Source organism: Streptopelia decaocto, assembly GCF_964273445.1.
Source record: "Streptopelia decaocto genome assembly, chromosome: 11".
Classification (NCBI taxonomy): Eukaryota; Metazoa; Chordata; class Aves; order Columbiformes; family Columbidae; genus Streptopelia; species Streptopelia decaocto.
In genome coordinates this window covers 8,202,626-8,228,323 of record NC_138666.1, presented here as the reverse complement: position 1 = coordinate 8,228,323, position 25,698 = coordinate 8,202,626, and the positions used below count along the sequence as shown (strand labels likewise).

General features: G+C 42.9%; 1 protein-coding gene across 2 annotated transcripts in view; it reads left to right on the top strand.

Annotated features, from left to right (window-relative positions):
* Positions 1-21,873, top strand: part of CRISPLD2 (cysteine rich secretory protein LCCL domain containing 2) — a 31,128-nt gene extending 9,255 nt beyond the window's left edge. For both annotated transcript variants that reach the window (XM_082062911.1, XM_082062912.1), the window contains exons 3-15: positions 638-756; positions 2,736-2,868; positions 3,532-3,647; positions 5,450-5,550; positions 7,099-7,257; positions 8,113-8,173; positions 8,812-8,878; positions 9,832-9,962; positions 10,112-10,155; positions 11,037-11,109; positions 11,795-11,870; positions 16,434-16,567; positions 18,537-21,873. In XM_082062911.1, coding sequence (XP_081919037.1) covers positions 638-756; positions 2,736-2,868; positions 3,532-3,647; positions 5,450-5,550; positions 7,099-7,257; positions 8,113-8,173; positions 8,812-8,878; positions 9,832-9,962; positions 10,112-10,155; positions 11,037-11,109; positions 11,795-11,870; positions 16,434-16,567; positions 18,537-18,591 — 1,269 coding nt within the window. In that variant the 3' untranslated portion in view covers positions 18,592-21,873. The remainder of the gene's footprint in view (positions 1-637; positions 757-2,735; positions 2,869-3,531; positions 3,648-5,449; positions 5,551-7,098; positions 7,258-8,112; positions 8,174-8,811; positions 8,879-9,831; positions 9,963-10,111; positions 10,156-11,036; positions 11,110-11,794; positions 11,871-16,433; positions 16,568-18,536) is intronic.
* The last annotated feature ends 3,825 nt before the right edge of the window (positions 21,874-25,698 follow it).

Here is a 25,698-nt window from a genome sequence, read left to right as displayed (position 1 = left end):
GTCCCTTGCTCAAGAGATTGGGCCAAAAATCTCCAACGATGTTGATAGTGAAGGACAGGAGCACATCCATGGTTGGAGTCCCATGTGATGAGAAAACTGGGAAATGTCCTGATATTGAGCTGTGAAAGGAGCAATTGAAATTGAGCAATGAAAGGAAAATCAGGCTGCAACTACATCAGAGCACTGACAGCATGTTAGAAGTCTTGCAGATCTCAGAAATGGGTGGGGAAGTGCTGAGATCTCCACAATTGATTTTGTTGTTGTTGTTTTGTTTTGTTCTAACAACTTAGAAAAACACCTGCAAGAGTATCTTGTGTTTTAGGGTGGATAGTCTAGGTGGGTTCTTGGGGTCTCACCAGGTGTGTTTTCTGCTGACCTATGCAAAGCATGTCATCCAGCAGGAAAAGTAATAGACTGTTTAGTGCCCTGTGTTTCCGTGGCAGGGGACATCTAGAACAACTTGTTTTTAGGTCAGGGCACATCATTACAATGTGCTGGCTTCGCAAGGACAGGTCAGACACCAGGGGTTGAGCTGTAGTTTAGTCTTTCTTCACTAACTGCTGTTGATTGAGTCTCTCGATCTAATAAGCTTGAGATGATGAACTGACCTGTTCTTTTCTCTCCCAATGCCTTGAAGACCTGGGATGATGAGCTGGAAAGATCAGCCCACGCTTGGGCTCAGCAGTGTATCTGGGACCATGGGCCGAGTGCCCTCATCAGGTCAATTGGACAGAACTTGGCAGTTCATTGGGGCAGGTAAGAGTTGGGGTGCCACAAGCTCATGGCAAAGAGGAATTTTTGGATCCTCTTTTGGAGCCGGTTGGAAAGGGTTGTCTTCTTGATGCTTAGTAGAGCACTGGGGAGATGGGGGAAAAACTGAGGATCTTTAATTCCTATTGCTTCGGTGCAACAGGGATGACATCTGCAACCACCTTCAGCTGCTTATTCCCAGCAAACCAACATGGATTTGGGTTACTCTGTTTATCTGTCATGTGCTTAAGGTCACTCATACCCCCTAAGGAGAACAGCTATAGAAGCCATAATGCTTGTTCCTGAATCTTCTGTTTTGGGGGCGCTTCTGGCGCCACGCTGAGAACCGGCTGAAAGCTGAAATTTCTCTGGAACAATATTTGGACTCAGCTGCTAGTTCAGAATTATTTATCTCCTCCTGTATTTCCCATAAATATTTATCCAGCTCCTAATTTCTCCAAACTGAAACCACTTTGCAGATTTTTTTGTTCAGCTTTCTGGGGTAGGTTTTTAACCCAGAGCTGTTAACCCAGCTAGGAAAGCTGATGTTAAGGCTTCCAAAGGGATTTGCCTCTTCATCTCATGGCTAAATTTGTTTATTGTTAAGCCCCTGTCATTAAGCCCCTTCTAGGTTAAGTCTGTTTTGTACAGCAAACATTTTGTATGTGCTTAGGAGCCCTAATGGGTGGAAATGCAGCTATGCTTGTTGTGAATCTGGTAGAACTTGGTTGAAAGCAATGGAAATTTGCTGGTGTGAAAATGGCCCGATATAAAAATCGGGCCTGTTTTTGTTGGCAGAATAAAATAATGATGGGAAAGTAGAGTGGTTAATCCATTGGAAACAAAGTAAAAAATATCAGGCTGTTCTTGGCTCTCCTACAAGTGTTTAAGTGGCCATAGGTTACTAATGGAGGTAGATCCAATCTTGCTCCCTTTGTAGTCACTGAGAGGAAAAAGAAATCTGATTTATCGCAGTTTTTTCAGGAACGGGCCATAACTTGATTGCCTCAATTTCCTCTCCTGTAAAATAGGATTCGGAAAGTATTCACTTAATGACATCATGAGATGAATGTTTTTAAAATGCTTCTAATGAATGATTTTTAATGAAGAGTTCGCTGAAAGAGCAAACCCCAGTTGGTAATGACATCATTAGTATTTCTGGCCTCTTGCTTCAAGTGAGCTGTTGAAAGGAATAAAAAGCATTGGGTTTGAAACACTTCTCTGCTTTGATCTGGAATTTGCAGATGGCTCTATTTGGTCACTGTATATGTAGCCTGCAAAATGCATATGTTTCTACAGGTAATTTTAACACCATTTGTTTTTCCCCAAACAGTACAAGTAGCATCAGTGCTGCCACAAACTGTAATATCTGGTGTGTAGTTTGCACAAAATACATGCAGCGTGTGCAGGGGCTTGGGAAAATCGCTGCAATAAAAGGTGGGATACGTGTGTAGTGTAACTCTTGGTGTGATGTGAGTGTGAAAAAGCCCGCTGGCTTTCAAAGGTTTTACAGTTTTAACTGCTAGTGCACTTCCAGATTTAGCAAATTGCCTAGTGGTAAAATAGGTACATGGTGCCTTTTGGTTTAACATGTTTGGCAAACCTGAACTTCTGTTTACTTTCAAAATACAACTTTCTGCCAAACTAGAAGGGTTTTTTTGTAGTTGTGTGGAAAAGTCAGGAGGACATTTCAGGTCAGCGGCACTTGAAGAGTGTGTCCAGCTTATAAATAATACGGAAAGTCAGACTGGGCTGTGAAACTTAGGGGAAAAAAGTCATCTTTAACATTTTCAATGAAATTTTTTTCCTGATCATTAGACCACATTACTGGGTTCTTTAAGCAACAGTTTTTCAATCAATGGTACTTACCTTGAGCAACTTTTTAATAAAAATTAACAAAACTTTTATTGAAAAATCTGAGCTGCAGATGTTGTTTGAAAACTTTTACCAGAACTTTGTGATTTAAACTGTCTTTGCTCCTTTAGGTATCGATCTCCAGCTTTCCACGTCCAATCTTGGTATGATGAAGTCAAAGATTACACGTACCCATATCCTCACGAGTGCAACCCATGGTGTCCAGAGAAATGCACCGGCTCCATGTGCACACATTACACCCAGGTAAAGCAGTTGAAGGGATTGCGCATCTCTACTCTCTGCATAGAATTATAGAATCATTTTGGTTGGAAGAGACCATGAAGGCCATAGTGTCCAACCATAACCCAGCCCTGGCACTGACCCGTGTCCCTGAGAACCTCATCTCCACGTCTGTTCAACCCCTCCAGGGTTGGTGACTCCACCACTGCCCTGGGCAGCCTGTTCCAATGCCCAACAGCCCTTTCCGGGAAGAAATTATTCCCAATATCCAATCTAAACCTCCACTGGTGCAACTTGAGGTTCGTCTCATCCTATTGCTTATTACTTGGGAGAAGAGACCAACACCCTGCATGCCTCCACCTCCTTTCAGGCAGTTCAGAGATCAGAAGGTCTCCCCTCAGCTCCTGTTCTTCAGCTGAACCCCCCAGGTCCCTCAGCCGCTCCCATCACACTTGTGTTCCAGTCCCTTCTCTCAACTTGCTCCAGCACCTCAAGATCTTTATTGTTGTGAAGGGCCTAGAACTGACCCCAGGGTTTGGGATGCAGCCTCAGCAGCATCAAGTACAGCAGGACAAACACTTCTGTGATCCTGTTTGCCACATCCTCACACATGTCCCAGTTATCACTGCAATGTGTGTCCACAATGGGTCAATTTGCTTATTTTCAGTAACTGCGTTGCACTTGCAGATAGTCTGGGCCACGACGAACAAGATCGGCTGTGCCGTGAATGTCTGCAAGCAGATGAACGTCTGGGGAGAAATTTGGGAGAATGCCGTCTACCTGGTCTGCAACTACTCGCCCAAGTAAGGCCGATGAGCTGGGCTCTCTCCAGCTTTCCTAAAACTGGCAGCTTGCTTAACTAGCCCAGGATCTGGGGAAGAGATTTCAGGCAGTCTAGACCGGTGGTTGTGGCTTTAAATTTGCTCTTTAGACGGTAGCAGAGAGCTGGTTCAAGACTTTTGAGCATTGCCTGGAAAAGTGAATGAGAGGCCGGGGCCAGGCTGGAGCTTTGATGTTCCTGCCATGGGAAGGAGGAGCAGGAGATGGCCAGGATGGAGCTGCCAAGCTCAGAGGCTGGGAGGGGCTGGGGTGGTGATTAACGCCGTTCCAGCAGCAGCCTCTGTAAATCCCAGACCCGATGAGCTCCCCGTGGCTTTAAAAAAAAAAGTGAAATAGCTAATTCTTGACTGATGCAGTTAACTTGATGGTTTGACTAAATTTCAAAATGAAAATCATATTTCTTGACTACTATATCCAGGGGCAGTGTCCTCCTTGGCAATGGCAATTAATATTTTCTACTTAATTGGTTAATAGGAGAAAAATACTCACTCCAAGTCCTTGGTGATTTAAATCTTAGCAACAAAATGAAACAGGGGAATCATTATGTACAAATGGAGTGGCTTGTAGAGCTGGAGATCACTGGGCAGAAAAAGGCAGAGAAAAAAAGATGTGTGGGCACAGAGCTGGCAGTTCACAGCATGATCCAGGCAGAGCCCCATGGGTGGGTTGTGTAAGCCCCCCTCCCAAAATCAGCTGCTGAGCACATTAAGCTTGTGGTTTGATGGGATTTAATAACCTGCTCCTTGTACGGGATCGCACCGTCACCCATGGAGCTCCCGCAGCAGGTTGAACTATTTGCACATCATCCGTCCAGGGCTGCTGGATGGAAAAACACTCTATTTCTGCAGTTTCTGCTGAATCTTTTTCTCTCTGGCACCAGCAAACGTTGTCCTCATCTAGCCTTATAGGTGGAAACAGCTAAAAGAGCAATAACCAAAGGGTTCATAGCCATGGGCTGAACTCTGGCTCCTTCAGCCTTCTCAGCCCCTAAAATTTGCAGGGCTTTTGTTTGTGGGTACTTTATTCAGGAAAATGCAATAATCCATTGATTTACTTCTGTCTACATAAGATCACAGTATTTACATTGGAGTTTAATGTAAAAGTGATATTGCATGCGATTTGTTTAAATAAAACCCTAAAAATGGTACCTTGGAGGTGAAATGAGGAAGACCATTTTTCTCACAAGGCTTTCCTAGGCTGGTTGTTTAGTCTTTGCTTAGTTGTTCTAGGCCAGGATGGTGTTTCTGCACCCTCAGAGGCAAAACTGGGGACTTGAGGATGGCCAAGTTGGGTGACGAGAGAGTGCCAAGTGCTGCTCTGGTTTCTAGATGATCTGACATTGAGGTTTTCCATGTATTTTCTAGTGTTTTTCTATTTGGAAATAGTTCCAGATAGAAATTGGAGCAGCTTTTTAAAGGTAAGAGCTGTGCTCCAGCACGTCCCATGCAGCTTGCTGGGGGTTTTGCAAAAAGTGGTGGGAGACTTGTGGCTCTGATGAACAAGAGGGATGAGGACAAGTGTTGGGCAAATGAGAGGCAGCTCCCCAGCCCCCCGAGCTATTGCTGGAAGACAACAGGCAGCACAGGGTTGGACAGAGTAGGGACATCTTGTCACCATTTCACCCTGTCCAAAGATCAGCACAGCAGAAACACCCGTTTTCCCCACTCTCTCAGTGCCAGGTGGTCTTGGGGGTGAAGGATTCAGAGCTGTTGCTACCGTGGGTATTTGGGTGTCTGATGGGTGCACGTTGCTCCCGTGCTTGCAGAGGCAACTGGATTGGAGAAGCTCCATACAAGACTGGCCGCCCTTGCTCCGAGTGCCCGCCGAGCTACGGGGGAGGCTGCCAGAACAACCTCTGCTACAGAGGTACGTGCTGGGGGGCTTGGGGAACCTCCCTGGGTGGTGGAAAGACTGGAGCAAACTTATGCCTGGAAGATTTAATTAGAAGCAGTTGCAGCTTTACGCACCGTTTAATTAGCCTCCCTTAGTATCTTGACATCACAGCACATGGTGAATCAGCGGCTGCTGCTGAAACTGAAACGCTCTGAACTGCTTGAAATCAGTGGCTGGGATTCGATGTGTTTTCCCTGGTGAAAATGAGAGCGAGCGCTCAGATGGGGAGAAGCTGCTGTGAGCTTACGTGGGTTTGGCCCGGGAGCTCTGGTGGGATTTTGCGCGCTGGCAGGAGCGATCCCATCCTCATGGGTTTGTTTGGGAAGGGAATGTTCTCCGGCACTTACCGGAGGCGACGTGGGTGGGCAGAGCTTGGCTGCCCGCCCCACTCCTTCGGGGGCCAGGGACGGAGCGTTTCCCTCTCTCCCCACCTTGGTTTTCATGGCTGTAAAATGAACACAGCGATTTGTGTCTCCTGGGGGAGAGGAGGGCATTGTGGACAGTTTTTCCTGACATGTGGAGTTCTCTAAAATATATTATTCATGCTGAAACCTTCAGTGAAGCAGCGCTATCTTCCAGCACTCGGGGGATTTTCTGGGGTCATGCGTGGAGGGCATTTCTTTTTTCCCATGTGTTTTGCTTCACAGAGCTCTTAGAAACAGGCAGGTTCCCTGGAGACTTGCCCAAAGCTGAGGCTTATTTTGCTGTGATGTTGCAGTTGTCATATTTAAGCCTGGGGTTGCGGGTCTAGGGTGAAGTCCCCGGGGTGCAGCTGGGCTTGGGGGGATGCTCCATGGTAGAAAGTCCTCTCGGAGCCACCATCCATCATCCCTTTGCTCACACCGTTCCTCTCCTCATTGCCGAGGATGAGAGCGGCACAGAGTTGCAGGTAGGACCGGCCAAACAGAATAAATTTTGCTGATACCTTTTCCAAAATCCCTTTGCCTGGCTGCAGCAGCAGGCAGCTTGTTCAATGATGGAGGTAAAATGAGGGATAAACCTGCAGGTAAAGTGAGGGCTAAACCTGTTGTGGGTGCTAAAGCCGGGATCAGACTGTAGCAGGATCTGGGCTTTACTGAAGGAGCAGCTGAAGCTGGTTTGGAGAACAAAACCCCGGTGGAAGAGGTTTCAGCCACCTTTCTGAATACCAGGGCTTTATTTTTGCACGTGCCCTTCAGCAAATTTGTGTTTTTCTCCAGAGAGAAAAAGCTGTATGAGAAACAGAAGAAATACCAGCAAGTTTTTTTCACTAATTAGCGGAGATCATTTCAGACCTTTACTGTAAGATGCTCTAAATGGTGTTTTATGTGCAGAGGAGCAGAAGAGGAACAATCTCCCATCCCAGTGCTGCACCTGCCCTGCAACAGCCCCATTCTGCCTTTAATGGGCATTTTTGAGTTTCCAGCTGTTGAAAAGCAGACCCTCATCAAACCAAACCGTCTCCCTCAAAACACAGACCTGTCTGACTTCCTCCTTAACATGAACACGCTGTAATTATTTTTAATGCCCTTTTCTAACAAGATAACCGTTACCAAGATCCCATCATCGCTGAGACGGATGAGACTAACGAAGTGGAGATTTCGCAGGTCGCGGAGCAAAACCCGGTGCGGTTCTACCCTCCAGAAAGCAATCCCAGCAAACCTGTGAAGCCCAAGAAAACCATCCCAGACTCCTACATGAGTAAGACGGTCTCTTTATTTTTCAGCTTCTATAAGTTTTGAAGTACCTTTATGGGAAAAAGGTGTGGAAATCGATGAGGAGGCACAGTGAAAAAATAACTGGGAGGATGTTTGAATGGAGGGGGATGCAATCTGTGCAAAAATGTGCTGTTAATTATAACAGAACCCTGCCAGAAGTGGGGAACAAAGCTTTCAGAAGCCACTTGTGCTTTCTTCATGTCAATCTGCAATAGTTAATAGTTCTTTTAAGCCATCCCAAGAATGTATTGATGAACTGAAGGTCCCCAAATCAGTAATTACTTGAGGAAGTATTTGGTTATTTCCCATTTAAAGTACTCCACACTCAGCAGTTGCCCCTTTGTAGCTTTTGGGATTTTAAAAATTTGTTTCCTTTTTATTTCTTGCTTGGGAAGATTTCTGAAGTTATTTGCAGAGCTGTTAGTACTTCCTCAGTTGCTTTCTAACTGCTGTTAATTAAAAGAGGCTTATTGTGAAAACAAGGTGAGGCAAGCCAACGCATCCTTTTCAAGTTTATCTACCAGCATCTCGAGAGGCTGTAATTAAATGGAGAATGAGAGCTCTGGCTGGAGACCACAGGCTGTAAATTAAAGCCTTCAGCTGTCAGATGTTTCTTCCTTGCTAATATTTCCAAAGACACCTGTCTCAGGTGAAGGGCTAAAGAGGCACCAACTGCTCCAGGCTGGGTTGGTCTGTGATAAGATTTTATCTCGCTGCACCAAAGACCTCCAGGAAAGATGCACAGTAGTTGCTTGTTTCCGTAGTTCTCGAGAGCAGGCTAGGGCAGTCTCTTTTTTTTAAAAAAAATATTCATTTATTTTATTTTTTTTCTCCCCAGCACAAGTCATTACCTGTGAGACCAAGATGAGAGACAAATGCAGAGGCTCAACGTGCAACAGGTAGTGTCTCATTGATATTTCTATGAGAACTGTGGGAAAAAGTGGCTTAAAAATTATCCAGCTCTTGGAAACATACGATAGGCTATACTATGTATTATTTTTAATTACTATCTATGTATTTATGGTTTTTTAACAACAAAAAACAACAAACAAAAAAGCCCCCCCCAAACAAAATGCATTTCTCTTAATAGAAAACCTTGAGTCAAGCCTAGCAATATGGTGACTCAGTTTATTTTATTCAGCCGTGATGACCCACAGTTTCAGGTGTCCAAAATCATTTAATAAATTCTGGCAGAAGCATTTTTGAACCTTTTTCCTGCATTCCACCGCTGTCCAGGCCAGACCAATAATTCATGGCTTGTCCCCTCCCAGCCAGTCAAGAACTTCTGGTTAAGGTTTCTGCAAAGAACAGGACAGTTTATCACTTGGAGAAAAACCAAATCCACAGAATCTAAATATTGGTCGGGCTTTTAAGGAGGGTGGAGAAACTGTTTTAAAAAAGTAGCTATTTTGCAATCTTGTTTTCAGATGGAAGAGTTACGTGAAATGAATGGAATGACTATTAAACAAAATAGACTCGAAGTCTGTTTTTCTTGAATTGTTTTTTCGCCACCCTCAAAGATATATATCTTTACTAGGTATTTGTGCCCAGCTGGCTGCTTGTACAGTAAGGGAAAGATCTTTGGAACATTTTATTATGAGAGTGTAAGTACCTTTTAATAGCTCATAGATGTAATTTGTGGGGAGTTAGTGGTAACAACAGAAATGGGAAATGCCAACAATTCCAGTGTAATTTGGCTTTTCGTATTCTTCAGTTGTGGTGCTGTCAAAAGGTGCTAATAAAGAGTATCTGTATTTTCCTCATCTTAGTGATGAAAAAAAGCAGCAGTCTGGAAAGGCAAAGCAATTCCAGATGTGATTTTATCATGAATGCCCTTAATGTGCAATGAAACTCATGGAAAGTGAGGGATGGGGATTCATAGGTGTCTCTTACAGAGATCTCTAATGTGGGCAGCTGTCATGCTGAGCAGAAGCTTTATAAGAAAAACACTGTTAAATGTTGTAACTAAATAATATTTTGGGCTGATTTGCTGGATCTTGTATTAGCAAGATAATTCTTAAATAGAGCATTACACTGTTTTCCCATCAAAACTACTTTTGGGGTGAAGAAAGGTTGAAAATAAAAGGGTTTTTGTGTAAAAACATGTTTGCTTTCCCTGTTCTCACTGTTGGTGCATGACAGCATTGCCCATGATACATTTTGCGATTGCAGACAGCCGCCTCCTCCAAGTGGTTTCAGCAGAAATATTTTGGGTTTGAATGTTTTGTCGAGAACTGGAAATATTTCATACCGGTCCTTAATTTCCAATGCTGTTTCTCTTCTAAATTGCATCTAAATGTATGGTTTTGTTATTTAAGGAAAGCTTGCCATTCAACCAGGCAGTTCTTAAAATAATAATAATAAAATAATAAGGCTGTGTAGGGAGAGTAGGATTTAACAACCAGATTCCAAAGGAGTGTACTCAGCTTATTTTCCATTTGGCGTTTTGGTGGAGGTTTCATTTCTCCGTCATTTCTTTGCCCAGCGGTTGGTCGGCCTTGCTCTTTGAATGAGATTTATTTATTTCACATACTATTTGTGTTTGTGCTCTTGTCAGTCATCAAGCATCTGTCGTGCTGCGATTCATTACGGCATCCTGGACAATAAAGGAGGGCTGGTTGATATCACGAGGAAAGGAAGGACACCGGCTTTTGTGAAGTCTACCAGGAATGGTGTGGAGTCTTTTAGGTAATACTTTCATGGAAAAGTTTTTGTGTTTGCTTTAAATATAAGCAGATGTTCAGCTGTCTTTGTTACTCATAGCCATAGTGATTCAAGTAGTTTAGTTCTAGTATGCTTATTTTTTTAATATATGCTCTTATTTGCTTGTTTTGCAGGAAAAGCAAGCCTTCAAATGCGTTCATGGTTTCCAAAGTCACAAGTAAGTTTTAAAAGTTGAGAAGAAACCATTGTCATTAGGGTTTTATTGGGATACTTGAAAACATCATTCCTTCCAGTGCTCTTTTTGGTTTTAAGTGGTCACTTAAATGGTTCAGTACCACAAGTCAACACTAGAGTGGTGATCCATCACCCTTATGGGCAATTCCACCAGTTCCCTCTCCTTTTTACTGTAAGGATCTAGAAGGAAGGTAAAGAAAAAGGTGATAATGAGCCATTTCCATCAGCATCTCCTGGTGATGGATCACAGTGGGGTCCAAACATCAGCTGCACTGTCACAAGCTGCTGATAGTAAAGAGATGGAAGATGAACATCTTTGTATGAAAGGCTCGGTCTAGTGTGAACATTGTATAAAACCTTAAAAAAATGTACCTTCTATAATTGTACAATAGTATAATGAAACACATAATACATGTGAAATTAGTTTACGACAGTGAGTCATCATGTTTATGATGAGCATACAGATAAATACTGTGGAGTTCTACTTTTTAAACAATTCCCACTTTCTGCATATCTTTGAATAATTCCTCCTACGTATAATCATCACCTCGATTAGATCCACTTGTGCCACTTTCATGGAAAACTGTAAGTGTCAGGTTATTTGGACTCCACATCTGGAGCTGCAGCAAAAACACACTGTCTTGTGGATCAGCTGCTTTTCTCTTTGGAAAGCTGTGACCTCTTTAAGGTCACGCTGTCGTAAAATAGCAGGATTTCTGTTGGAGAGCCTGAGCAGCTTTCCTGCCGGTGCCCTCAGCTGGCCGCAGGTCTCCCCAGATGCCTTGCGTGACTGTGACTTGTGTTTTCTGCAGCTGCCTGAGTTCTTAGGTCTCGTCATTTGCTTTTCCATCTTTATTTCCACAGCGCAGACGCTGGATTGCTACACTACAGTAGCTGAGCTGTGCCGGTTCAAAAAGCCAGCCACCCATTGCCCAAGGTAACTGTGTGCGACGAGCCTGCTTAAGTTGAGCTTAAACCTGTTCTGATATGAGGATGGAGAATGCTGAGGTCCCCAAATCTGAGGGTGGGCAGGGGTGGAGCTGATTTTATCAGATAAACTGGAGGAGCGGGTTGGGAATGGTGTGTTTCCTGCTGCCACTGTGCTTTTCTTTACATCATGGCAGAAAATTCATTGTAAATTTTCAGACCACTTCAATAGCATATAAGTCAGGCTACCTGATCCCATTTCTGCACACCCCTACATATAAGGGTGTAACTTCTCACTCTGCCTTTATTCTCTTGCACTTGCTGGTTTTTAGATGTGGTTTCCCTCTCCACCTTAAAGCACAGAAGAAGTTTGTTCTGGAAAGCTGCTTTGTGCAGGTGTAAGTCATGGCAACGGGCACAAACATGTGCAAGTAATTACGTGCACAGAATTGTGCAAAAATACAGCTACTCCCCTTTGAAAATGTAATAAAAGACCAATTCCTCTTTTACTGATCTAAACCCCTCGCTTTGCAGTTCTGCTGCAACTACCAAATGTCATCTGAGGGGAACAAATAATTAAATTCACTGTTGCCACCTGCAGACCAGATGCAGGCACTTGAAATCTCCCAAGAATGCAGCTTGCTTTCCTGTCAGGCCTTGATATAGAGAATAAATATGAATAAATTGTTTTCTAGGATTTATTGTCCAGCCAACTGTAAAGAAGAGCCATCATACTGGGCACCGGTGTTTGGCACAAACGTTTATGCAGATGTGAGTATCCTCCTTTCCCCGATGACCCTGGGTATTGCGGTGTCTGTATCACAGAGCTGGGGTCATGCTCTGTGATTTAGGGATAGCAGTCATGATCATTGTGATGTAGGAATGGGGGAAATGGAGATGATGGAAGAAGTAACACTAACAAAACGCAACAGCTGCTGCATTGAGCTGGGGTTGTTGGGCTTGGGGAGCCTTTCCACTCTCTGACACTGACTTAGTCCTATGGACTTGGGCATGTCACTTATCCACTCCATGCCTTAGGGCTGTGAGACAACAGTTTTGAGATCTGCAGTTGAGCACCAAAGAGCTTGTAGTATATACTATCACAATATATAGTTGGCAAAAATAAGCTTTCTTCCCCCTTCCCTGTCCTTCTCTTTTTGGGAGCTGAACAGTGTTTTTGAACAGTTGGGACCCAGTGCAGAGCAGTGGAAAGAAAGCATGCAAGTTGGTTTTATTGGTTTGTTTTTCTAAACTCTGCTTATGGGCATGAGCAGAGACTTAATGCTAAAACTAGGCAAAGAGTAATTTTCTTGCAATTTCTTAATATTAGGCCTCTAAAACTAGGTTTCCACATTTTTTCCATTTGTGGGTGCCTCTCTTTTGTTTGTTTTTTTTTTTGTTTGTTTGTTTTCTTTTTGGTGTGTATCCTGTAGGAACACGCTTTTGGAAGGCCAGGTGGAAGCAGTCAGCACATCATGGACCCCCAGCTCAGGGTTGACGTGGAGCTTTGCTGACCTCTGAGAAAAAACACCCTGCAGAAGTCACACATTCATTTAGGACAAGACATTGTGAAAGCAATTTTTAAAAACCTCTGTTTTTTAATTTTACTTGAGACTGATATTTTTTAAAGATAGAGCCATACAAACAGGTTAGTCTAGCCTAGCTCATGTGCGAATTCGTCGGGCAGCTGCCGCCCTGTGGTACCTGCCCCTGTGCAGGCTCAGCACCTACAGGAAATGGGAAATAGTTTTATTTCTTTTACTAAGGACAAAACTACCTCAGATTAGCCCCAAACAGGGCCTGTGATTACAAGGGTATTAGGTGAGGACCAGCATCCTGGGCTGGCATTGTTTCCTGATTTGTACTGACGCAAAAGGATTAGTGCCCTTTAATCAATCCTGAGCTCCATTTCCTACCGAACCCCCTGGGTATTGTTTCATAAACTAGGGCATGGCCTGTGATTTGGGAGAAAAATAAAATAGAGGGGGGAAAAAAAAAAGTATTTGGCCAATTCCTAGAGGGTTTGGTTAACCTTTTTCTGGACTATGGCACTAATAGTGTAATGTGAGTGTAATAAGTATTTAGGTTTTCATGGAAGTGTGAATTTGGTGGCAAAGCAGGTGAAACCGACTGGGAAGGAGGAGTTGGAGGCAGCTGTGGGATGTGCTGAAAAGATGCTGAGAAAAGTTCAGGCTGGTAAGCTGACAAGTTTGTTGTGCAGGGAGAATTTGGGCAAAGGCTTTTCCCAGGGCGCAGGGGCTGTGGAGATGCTCTCCAGGAGGGGATGCTGTGAATTAACACAAACCCACATCCAAGGAGTAATTAAAGCAGAGAATAAGCTGGATAGGACAAGTGCTCATCTTCTGGGAGAGCTTTTTGCCTTCACATCTAGAACAGGACCTTCGTGGCCCTGGAGGGACTTGTGCTCCAACTGTGTCTTCTTAAATAAGTTATCGAAAAGAAAAAGAAGCATCTTGCCCTGTTTACAGTCTGCACTTCCCTCTGGCCTATTAGCACCTTCTCTGAGACACACATTTGCTAAATGCTCTGGCAGGTAAAGAGCTGATAGTCCAAGCCGTGATGACAAAAATGCTTGGCTAGTCTGTGTAAGGCTTGATTCATTTACGTGATCCCAGGAAGGCATGTGAAAATTCATTTTGTCACGAAGAGCGAAGCTGTGACATGAACTGGCACTTTTTATGGGGCGTAGATGCCACTACCTCAGTTTGTGTTAAGGAATTTTGACCCACTTTAAATGCATCCTGATCAGATTTGTGTGCTTGTTTTTTCTTTTACTGATAAATATATATTATCTTGGATCGTGTGTTTATAAGATTATCGCCTGGTGGTTTAAAGCACAAAGAGATAACGGCAGCCTTTACTTTAAAAAGCAATTCAGGAAATTGTTCGTGGTGAAATTAGTAAGACTGTGGAAAAAGGGACATAGAGAAGCCTTAATATTTGGGGTAAATGAACAAAATGCAAGGACATATGCTATGGGAAAAGTTCATGCCAAAATCTCAGGTCTTTCTACTGAAAGGCATGACTTTTCCATGAGAACAGACTTGCTGTCTTCACGCAGGGTTTACAGATTGAAGTGGTGCTTGGGGGTGTGGGGGGAACATATCCAGCATCCTTCCAGTGCTGCAATTAGTAGAGAAAAGCAGCTGGCAAGGGAACAGAAAATTTATTGCCTTTTTTTTCCCTGGTGACACATTACAGCAAAGTTCTTTTCACTGCCATGTCAATAGGGGAAAAACTTTAAAGAAATCTGTGAACACGTGATTGTGGGTAGGAGATAAGACTCAGCTCTTGCTAATGTGGACAGGACCAGTTCTGGGGTGATACTGGAGCTCTGCTAAATACTGGGGGTGTTTATCAAGGCTGTAAAATAGCTTTTAAATCTCATGAGATGCTGTCACTTGTCACCCTGCCAGGCTCTTAGTATGACAAAGAAGGAAAAGGGAAACGTGTTCCCATCCCTGGTCGGGAGCCCTGTTGAGTTAGGAGAGAAATCAGCTCTCTGCTCTTGAGATAAGGTCTTTTATCTGCAGTTGTGTGGCAATTATTTGGAGAAAGATAGATCGCTTAAATAATGAGGCACAAGTGCAAAGCATGTTGGGTGGTTCAGCTCTCAGGAGATACGAACTTAATGATTAAACCAGTAACACTAATGAGGAAATTATGGGCGATTACACTCACGGTCACAGACTGTGGACTAATAGCCCACTATAAAAAGTGTTGTCATTTTATGGTCACTTCATCGGGAAATGTTCTCAGAGCATCCCAAGGGGCTACACCATGGAAAGCCGTTGTGTTGTCCATTACAACTGTTGTACTTGTGAATTTGAGGGGAAATCCTTGTTCTTGTAATATTTCATCTTCCAAAAGCTCTGCAATCAATTGATCAAAGCAGAGCCTGGCCTGGGATAAACAAGGGTTGTAATCCAACTGAGTGATAAGGGGAGGTTTGGGGTACGGCAATAAAAATAAAAAGCCTGTTGGTCAAAGCTTTGAATAAGCGGCAGAACAGCGAGTTCTGGAAAAAAACAGGAATGCCTTGAAAAGAACATCATTTAGGATGTCTCCCAGTGGAGCGTGTTGCAAATTGATTCAGAACAGTTTAATTTTATGAGCCAATTTTAGATTTACAGATTTCCCACTGCATGCTAAGACGAATTCACAGCATATCTTCCAAACACAGTGTTCCCTTGCTCCCTTGACCATATATAGAAACAAAATACCAAATTTGGCACTCAAAACTCTGGGAGCAGCCAAGAGATAGGCCATCCAAAGTGATAAATATATAGGGGACAAGGCAAACCTGCCATATATGGCTGCAAGAATGAAACGGCACGATCTGTATTATACGTATGCGATGGGAATGTTTGCCCTTGGCACTGGTCTTGTGGCAGTTTGATTTTTCGCGATCAGGGAGTTCATGGGGTAGGGATTTTCACCTGCTGCAGTTCCCTGTGCAAAGCTGGTTTTTACTTCGTGTTATTCCTGCTCACTGTACATAAATCCTGGAGAGGGTTGATGGCCAAGTTTACACTATGTTTAAGCCTTCTCAGCTTTTGCTCTCTTTCCTGGATGCTTTGGGAGCTTAGTCATCAGTTGTTGGTGTTTTGTGTTCCTCCAGCTCTTCTGACTCTGCACATTGTGGGAAGGGGGTAACGGCGCAATGCGCAACAGAGAAGCTTTAGTCTTTTCAGAAGTGTTATTCTCCCACTGTACTTGGTGTTGTCTTATGGGGTAATCCCCATCCAAATCCTACACCACGCAATGGGCACAGTCCTTCTGTTTTCCTTAGAAGGATGTGAACTGGCGTGGATAACTGGTGGTCATTTTCCTTAATTCAGAAAAAATATCTGATTTTTGAACAACTGGGTGGATAAACTTCCCAGAGGTGGCTTGTCACTAGCAAAGAGTTTCACCACAGAAGTTTGTCTGCCAACCCAAGAAGCACTTGGCTGTAAAATTGTCCTCAATTCAGCTTTGTCCCTGGATAATCTCCCTCCACCCACTGCAGAAGGGACGCTGGAAAGACTGCTCGTCCTCTGCGGTGGTGGTGGATCTTCTTACAGACATTTTGCATTTGTTACTGGGGCTTATGACATACCGACAAGATCTATTCCATTACGTCTTTTATCCCTAGTCTGTCAATAAGGACAGAATTCTTCCATAGCTTTTTCATTCCACTGTGGGTTTTTTTAGTGTTATTTATCTATTTTTGTTATTCTCTGGTTTTCCCTGTTGCCAATGAAGACGGTAAATTGCCAGATACAAAATACATAGACAGTTTTTAAGTCAAAATAATGAAATCTTTTTCAGAGCTCCAGTATCTGCAAAACTGCAGTGCACGCAGGAGTCATTTCAGATGAAAGCGGTGGTTTTGTGGACGTGATGCCTGTAGAAAAGAAGAAAACTTATGTTGGCTCTTTAAAGAACGGAGTACAGTCTGAGAGGTGGGACTTTTTTTCTTTGTACTTTCCTCTTTTTCTCCATCGTGTGTTCAGTGGTATGTCAAAGTCAGAAGATATCAGCCAGAAAGGCGGGTGGATCGGAAATATGTGACTTAACAGTGTCACTGTGAATTTTGAGATGCCAGCAAATAGAGCGTGTTGTCCTGCTCTTACCTTCCACCAGTGAGTAGCTGCTCTCAGATTGGTGTGAAAGGTATGAAATATTATTAAGCCCTGTTTTATTTTGTTACAATATGAGTCCATATTAATACATTTTGTTGTATGTATTTATCACTTTCAGAGATAAGCACAGGTATTTCTGCTGCTTTCAGCCTGGGCCATGCTTTGAGGTTTATAATTGGGATTGCCATTCAATTCTAGGGCGTAGAATGTGTTTCTTCTGTTCTCTTTGAAAGAAGCATGAATAAATTTACCTATAGAGAGATGATCAAGCAGGTTTTGAAGACGGGTGTGCCACCCTTGCAATTTTTTGGAGTTTCTTTCAGGATAAGCTGGCTGGTTTCAGTGTACAATTGCAATCAGTGCTTCCAAATTCCTGCACCTCCAGATGATCACAATGATTGAATCACAATTCCTTCAGTCCTTTCTAACTTGAAACTTCTATTTCAGTCTGTGATGTATTTTTCTCAGATATTGCTGTGACGGTACTCAGAGCTGTCTTTGCAAACATAGAATTTCCCACTGTTGTGGGAGGTTTTGGTCACTGCTAACATGGCTCTGTCCATCCTATGTAGTTCATCTTTTATAATTACCTTAAGAAATACCAGAAAGCTTCCTGTTTTTATTCTAATAATTCATATCTCAGAATGCTGTAGAGCACCTCAGAAAATAAAAATAAACTGGGAGGGGAAAGCTATAGGCATTAAATATGGGTGTTTTCAGTATGGATCTATCAGGGTTAGAATTTTGAAGTTCTGTGATTTGCAATTCAGATTTAGGTGACAAACCTGCCAGTATGAGTTTCCTTCTATATCTGTCTTGCTTTCACTTATCTTTTATACTAACAAACAACTAACTTTTTACTTGGATGGCAAACTCTGGCCTAGCTAAGAATAAACTCTGCTCTAGCAGTGACACGCTGGTCTAAGAGGTGAGGGAAACCAAAGACATCCTCGCAGCAGGGATAAGTATGAAGATTTGGAAAGTGTTATTTACACTCAGCAAAAAGGAGCAGCTTCGTGCTGTGAGGTCCACTAGACAGCGTAATAGCTTTTCAAAACTAAAGGTGAAAACCTTACCCTTTAGGACACTGGAAATAACCTTTGGTAAAGATACGTACCCAAACAGGTATGGGGAAAAGTTGCCTTTAAGATCTGCTGAGTCTTTACCCTTGTTGGAATGTTTGCTTTGCAGGAATATGACATCTTGCCTTTTTCCTGAGGTTTTGCAGCCCAGCAAGTCTGAAGAAGTAAGGGCTGGGAACAGAAACAACCCTTTGCCCCCATGTACACAGCTCTGCCCCCAGCAGCTTGGAGTCTGGGCTGTTGGGGACACCTCTGCAGATTAAAAATGAATATACATATTTATTGTCACTTCACATGAGCTGATCTGGCAGCTCCCACTGCCAGCAACAGGAGACAGGCCAGACAGGCCCTGGGAACCTGCCAGCCTACTTGACAACAGTTTTTAGGAAAACATGTTCCTCTTTAAGCCTGAATCCCTCCGTAAGGGAGCACAGTGTTCCTTGGATAAAAACACTGTAAGAGAGGCTTTTGCTTCCCAGCTCCTTTCATTGACATTAGTATTGTAAATTTGGATTGAAAGCATAAAAAAAGGTGAACTTGTGTGCCTCTTCTTTATCAACCTTTATCCTGTTCCTGGTAGAGTCACATCTGCGCAGAGCACCCCAAAGAAATTCAGAGTTTCCTGTAGGTCCATTTCTTTTTGGGTCCTGCAGTGTGTTTACTTTTGGTTAATTATGATTTTTTTTTTTTTTTTTTTTTAATTTCAGCTTGAAGAATCCTTCAGATGGAAACGCTTTCCGAATTTTTGCTGTGAAGCAGTAAATTCCCAGGGAAGGTGCAGGTTTCTTTGGGAGAGCGCTCTGTTGGTCTCCAGAGACAGGAAGGCTCCTCTGATGGCATCAGCTCTGACCGTACCCTCCTTGCCCATCTCTTTCAGGGAATTTAAAAAAAAAAAAAAGAAAAGGAAAAAAAAAAAAGACACCAGGTTCTGACTCAGCTGTTCGCATCTCATTGCACTCGTTCAGCGTTGTATCTTTTTGTTTCATGTCTTTGTTTCTCTAGGGGCATTCAGCAAAGATAAACTGTTCTAACTTTCAATTTCCGAGAGAGGTGTGCTACGCAGAACCGTGGTGGCTCAATGTACAGCAGACGTAGGGATCTCAGCCTGGCCCTGGATGGTGTTTTTAGGGTGTGAAGCATCTCCTGCCATGGGCGTGAGGACGGGCACTGCTGAGCAGCCTCACAAGTGAGCGACTGCCCAGGCGCTGGACCCTTTGAAATGAGAAACTGTTTTAAAAGTTGCATCTGTTGAAGAGAGGTTGGGCTTTGATAGAACGTTTTTTTTGTGTACATTTGATGTTTTCTGTGCAAAAGAAGAGAAAATTTTGTATTTTCCCGAGGAGATGGCATGCATCAGCACTGCTGTGTGAGGCTGCCGGGGCATCACGTCACGTTTGGGGAGAGGATGTTCTTGTCGGTCAGATATCAAAGGTTGTTGGGAACTGGAGTAGGGTGTGAAATTCGTGATGGAGATCCTTGCTGCAGGAAATGAGGCCACCAGATAATCCAAACGGCAGGTTTAGTGTTTGCTGGTCAAACATGTACAGGTATTTTGCAAGTCTGGCAACCTGTGAGAGGTCAGAGAATTGGGGCTCCTGTGCTGGCACATCTCATACTATACTACATGTCATTCAAATAAAATTTCAGTTAAATGCAGTGTATTGTTTTATACAGCAGTGCTGGTTGTTTTATCTGCAGTAGTCAAGTAGTGATAAAGTTAATCTTACGTCTACTAGGAATGGTTGCATCCATAGGAAGCGTGTTCACATTCGTGAAGCTATTTGTGGTGTGTGCAGTTCTGAGACTTTAAAGATATGGCCTAAATTGGGGTAGATGAACTTTCTTCTGTTCAGTTTGTGACACTGATAGATCCCAACTTTCCGTGGAAAAGCCATCCCCATGAGCATTTGGTATTCAGGATGGTATGTTTTGTGAAACCCGTAGGTGTTGTAATGATGTTGTTTAATATTTTGTTATTTGTCTCAACATGCATCCAAATGCATTTCGAAGCCAAAAGAAAAACCTAGCATGACCTGCTCTTTAAGGCAGGAGAGTATTCTCTGCTTTATATTGGAAATGAGTTTTTAGAATTGGTCTAAACACAAATCTGGTTGTCTTTTGTTGCACACACATCCAGTAACTTCATTACTCATGAGAAGACAATGTAAACTTTAGTCCCTCCGTTCTGGTAAATGCATGGTCCTTCTGCTTCATAACTTGATTGTAATATTGTATAACGAATGGGAAAGTATTTCCCTCTATTTGGCAGATGTCTTATAGCTGCTCTTACGCTCAGGCTATGTTTGGTTTAATCTGGACAGGTATAAAAGCCATGTCTTCGAGCTGTTTCAAAACACAGACCAAAATTTTTCATGTGATAAAGCACTTATTAATTCTGTAAACACAATGAAATCAGCAAGAAAATTACTTTTATCACTAAGTTTGACTCACCGGTGGGGCTTCTTTCTCTGTGAAACCTGAATTGGGTAAGAGACCTTTTGTAAAATATGAATTGGAGCTACTTTGCATGGTCTCCAAAAGTGCTACGCAGCTCACCTGCCTTTGGGGTGGATAGAGAGAAATGACTGTGTCGTTGTTGTTCGTATAGTATCATCTTCCAAGGTGTACAGTATTTGCTTGAGATAGAAAAACCAAAGTATTTTTTTCTTGCTAGGTAAACTGATGTTAAAAACAGCTGGAATGTGTCTTAGGAAAGCTGCTGGTTGGAAGCATTTGAGACCTTGGCAGTGGGATAAGGCTGCCCTGTTCCTGCCCGCTGTGAATAATTATGCGATACATGGTCTGGTTCAAGCCAATTAAATACTGCAGCATGAATCTATGACCATCATGGGCCAAATGGTAGCCACGGGGTTATTTATTGAGTTGGAAAGTGCAGGAGATGCGACCGCAAAAGCACATAAAACACCTGAATGCTAATGTAGGATCCCACCTCTAATGTGCTGTCCATGACAATTACATATGTTGTAAAACAATGGAAAGAAATCTGAGGGCTCTTGAAGAAAAGTCCAGGGGATTATTGTGAGCACATAAAATTCCAAACAGCTTGGGATGTTTCTACCTGATGGAAAGGGGGTGAAGGAAGAGTTATTATTCCAACAGAAATATCCTAAAATGCTTAATTCAAGTTACAATTGCATATTTTTATCTTCAGCCAACTGGTTTGGATTCTTAGAAACTGATGTTAATTTAAGTCTGTATCTGTTTATTTTTATATTTGTTGTACAAAAGAGAAATTGTGACTTTACTACACAAATATTATTCGAGGTCCTGGGTGCTATTAATTTAAACATACCTCCGCCAGAATTAGGGGCGATCAGGTCCTCCAAGGCAGTCATGATAAATCAATTACTTGCAATTGTGTGTGCTAGCTATTCATATATAGGTGGGACAGTACCAGTTTTTAGCCAAATATTTACTGATTTTATTTCTGATACCAAAACAATTCTCAGCTGAATATATTTCAACGCAGCTTAAAGATGCAGCACATCTTTATACCACCAGATCTGTTCCTCCGTAGACCCCAGCTCAGCAGATTAATAAGCACGTGCCAACTTACTGCAGCGTCTGGTTAAACCCTTGGTAAAGCTGGTGCTGCCTGGTTGTTCTTTTCCATTAAACTTGCTTTTCAAACCAAGTTTGCCAGTGTGGACACTGCCATTGTAGAGCATCTGGCTCAGCGCAGCCGAATCTCCAGAAAGCACAACCGGCACGAAAGCCGGTTCTTCATTTTCAGACATTCAGCTGATTAAGGAGTCTCCGGTTGGTCAGTTGTGCAGTCTAAATGTTTAGGGCCAGTTCATAGAGTTGCTTTTTTTTTTTTTTTTTCTATGAAAAATGATGTATTTTACTTCCTATGTACAAAAGTTTCTTGTAAATTTTTGTGTGCTTTTGCATGTTTTTCAAGGGGCCGTGTGTTTGTTTATAAACTATAATTTTTTTCTAAATACAGAATTGTAAAATAACCCCTTCACCCCCATTTTCTTTTGATTTCTGAATTATTTGTGAAATAAAACTTTCCCAGAATGACTGCTTCCCTTGTCTTTAATGCTCAGCCAGAGCTGGGGTTGAATTTAGAAGAGCTATTTGGGATTAGTCCTTTTTGGGATTACTCCTGGGGACTGGAGTGTCCCCTGGAGAGCCCAAGCAAGGCAAGTCTGTTCCACAAACAAATAAATAAAACTGCCCAGTACCCAGGCATTAAAAATCAACCTTTACCCCATCAAGAATAAGATGTATCCTTTCCTGAAACATCCTGGGAGTAAGAGAAAAATCAGTATCTGTCCCTGCAATAGAAGGGCTGACGTAAATTATTGGTTTGAAAAAGGTGTTTAATGAAGTAGTGCTGCAAAATACAAATGAGATTAACAAATCCCTCTCCACCTGACCAGGGTGTTGTTAAAGGTACCCTTATTTTTCTGAAGGGAAAAAGCATACAGGTGATTTATTTTTTTTTTCTTTTGTAATTCCCCTTGAAATTTTCTCCAAGCTCATACTTGCTGACAGCACCACAAATCAAACCAGGTTGTTTCATGGTAATTCAACACCACCTTGGTTAAAAGAGCAACATGACAAGGAGGTTCACAACTCAACCTCCAGGCCATGAGCACCATGTGGCTTTTGACCAAAAATGTGGACTGGAACATGGGAGGGAGTCCCAATTGACAAGAAAGCCATGAAATTTTGTTTTCCATTACATATACAGGAAGGTCAACATAAAATACAGAAATGTCTGTATTACTCCAAGGCTGGCCTGATACAGTTCTGGCTGAATGATATTTGCCCCTAAAACCCAAACCAAGGACTTTCAAGATCACGCTGTTATTGAGCTGCCAGTGATTTCTACATAAGTGAAGATTTCATGGCTACCGCATGCTCTGCAAGTACAAACTACCTATTTGGACTTGTTAATGCCAATTCTCACTGCTGCAATAGGATCTTCCTTGCTGAAAAATATGGGGGAAGATTTTCACAAGCAGAGCTTAAAAGTAAGCAGAGAAGGGCATTTGGATTAATGTTTATGATAATGCTGAGGCTGCTTAGACCATCCTACTAATTGGTACAGTTGTTTGATTTCCTATTTGGTAGCACTACAAAAATGCCCCAAAATATTATGGCGAAATTTAGGTCCTGGTTAGCCTAGAGGAAAACAGCATCATATGCATGATTTAAAGCTGATGTTGCCATCCTTTGTGCTAGCTCCTGTCCCTTTGATGTTGACTGTGGTTTTTCCAAGTGTTGTCTCCTCCTGCTCAAGCCATGTGCTTTATCGTGTGCTCATCAACAAGAAAACGCTGTTATCACGAGTGCTGCGTGAGAGCAACGTCACAGACAAAGCCGCGTCTTCTGCAAGGATGCAAGTCAGGCACGTGAAGACTTAGAGCAACACACAAAGAGGTAGGAGCAAAATTTAATTAAATTTTTCCTTTAGCTGGAGGTGGGTTTTGGGTTCATGCTTTAGTGAAGAGGCCATGAAAACTGGAAGGCTGAATGTAAGTAGACTGGAAAAGAAAGAGAAACCTCTTTGGATCTGAGTTGGGGGTAGCAGCCTACAAAAGAAGTGAATCTGAGAACCCTGTTTTCCCCCTTTGCTGGGAATCCTCTGGGATGAGCAGGTTTCAGGGCTCTCCCTGCTCACTGTTTCAAGAGAAAAGTCCTGTTTTCTGTTGCTCTGCCTTCTCCTGCCCGCTCCTCACACTGTGCTGAGCTCATCAGAGGTTATGTATAGCACGGGCATACCTTGGGGTGGGTGTTCTTTGGAAAACCCACATCCATTTATAAGGATGCGTCCGGGCGATGTTTTCAAAGCCACTTTGCAAACTACAGGGTTGGTTCTCATTTATACTAAGGACCTACTTTAAGGCACTTAGAAGACATTTATGCCACTTTAGGGTGTGAACAGAGCAGTGTAAAGAAGCCTCAGTGTAAACAGAAACCACCCTTATATCTTGTTGACAGCGGTTAAAATAGGGTCATGGAGCTACATCAACAGACAAGGTCTCCCTTATACAGACTCTTCTCTGCCGTGTTTGCTCCTCACCCTTCGTGCCATGTGAGCAGCAAGGGCTAAAAGCAGCGACCCTCATCATCTGCTGCATAGCCGAGCACATCGCAGTGCTGTTAGGTGTCAAATTGAATGTAAAGCTATTTATAGCGGGCTGAGAGTCAGGAGGCTCAGGTGGAATATTATAGCTGGAGGAGAAGGGAGCACAGCCTTAAAAAACAAATTCAGTGCTTAAAAATGCCTTATAAGTAAGTTTTGCTACTTATAGGCTTGGGGCTCCTCTGGGTTAGGGGCTATGGGTGACCATGACCCCAAGAGAGGAGCTGCCAACAGACACACACACTGTCCTGAGAAGGTCTTGATACTGGTGCTCAGGTTCTTATTTCAGTAGTGGCTTAAAGGGTTTTTTTTTCTGCACATCCCTCTTTCGCACTTGTGGAAGCCGAGAAAATACCATCTATGAACTATGCCAGGGGGGTAGAGGATGAGTTTGTCAGAAACAAATCTTAAAAGCAGCCTGATCTCCTTGCCTACCAGCTTAACAGGCCTTGTGAGTAGGGAAAAAAAAGAGTAAAAACCTGATACAGGTGGATGGTAGGAGGGTTTTGATACCATCTCACTTGATGTACGTGTAATGGAAACATTGTTTAGATGAATGCAAGCAGGCTCCAAAACGGGATCAGTAACTGTTTCTATCTGGAGAGTATTTCTCAATGGTTCACAGCTAATATCTGTTTCATTTCATTTGTTTAAATCTATGGAGAACTGTCCTCTGCAGGCAACATTTCAGCCTGTTTCTGACCGATATTTTCATTAATAATTTGTTTGGTAGAATAGCGAATATGCTTATTAAATCTGCACAGGGATGATGGATGGTTCAGAGTGGAGAAGGATTGAGAGTGTTCTGAAACGTAAGGCCAGAAAACAAAAATCACTCTAAAAGTTGAAGAAACAGTCTGCAAAAATAAACTGGCACGTCGAAGGAAGGAATACAAGGAATAATAAAATAATAAAGATGGAGACCAACCAGTAAGGCTGTAACTCAACCCAACTGTACAGTATTGCCCCAAAAAGTGTGCAACCAACTGTGACGAATCCAGGAGTAAGCAAAGAGCGTGACCTGAGAACTAAAACCACCCTCGAGAAAGGGTCACTGAGGATGAGATAGGAGAGGGAGAGAACTCTTGGAGTGTCTGAAGGTACCACAAGGGGAGAGGGGCATTTGCTCTTCATGCCCAATGAGGGCCCACTGAGAAGTGATAGGCTTAAGCTGTAGTAGGAAGCGTTGAGATTGGCCATTAGGAAAGGTTCTAACTGGAACAGATACTCTGCACTGTCTTTTCAGGTCATCATTCAAGGTTTTTAAGAAAGCACTGGGTGGTGGCTCCCAAGAATGGGACAGCAACTGCTAATCCTGCTTTGAGTGGAAGATTGACTAGAAAATATCTCGATGGCCCTCCCAACTGTAATTCCTATGATTTTCAGGGCTAAAAGACACATATGAAATCATATGAAAAAGTTTATGATCTATTTGGACTGAGAAGGTGCACAATCGTGGACCAGTATTGTCCCATGGGTGACACAGATGATGACCTTCTACTAGAAGTGGCCTAAGTAAAGGTGTGCAGTGTCACGTCAGGATGGATCGAGACAACAAAAATTAGTCACTGTTCTCCTAACTGTTGTTATTTTTTTTTCCTTGTAGGTCTTCTGGGAAAACAAATGATTCCTGTAGGATCCTGAGGTGGAATTGCAGATGGACCCATGGACTTCCTGCCATGTCTGAGGTACAATACTGGCGACAAACCTGGAAAAATGTTGATCTGAAACATTAGCATGGGGTGATT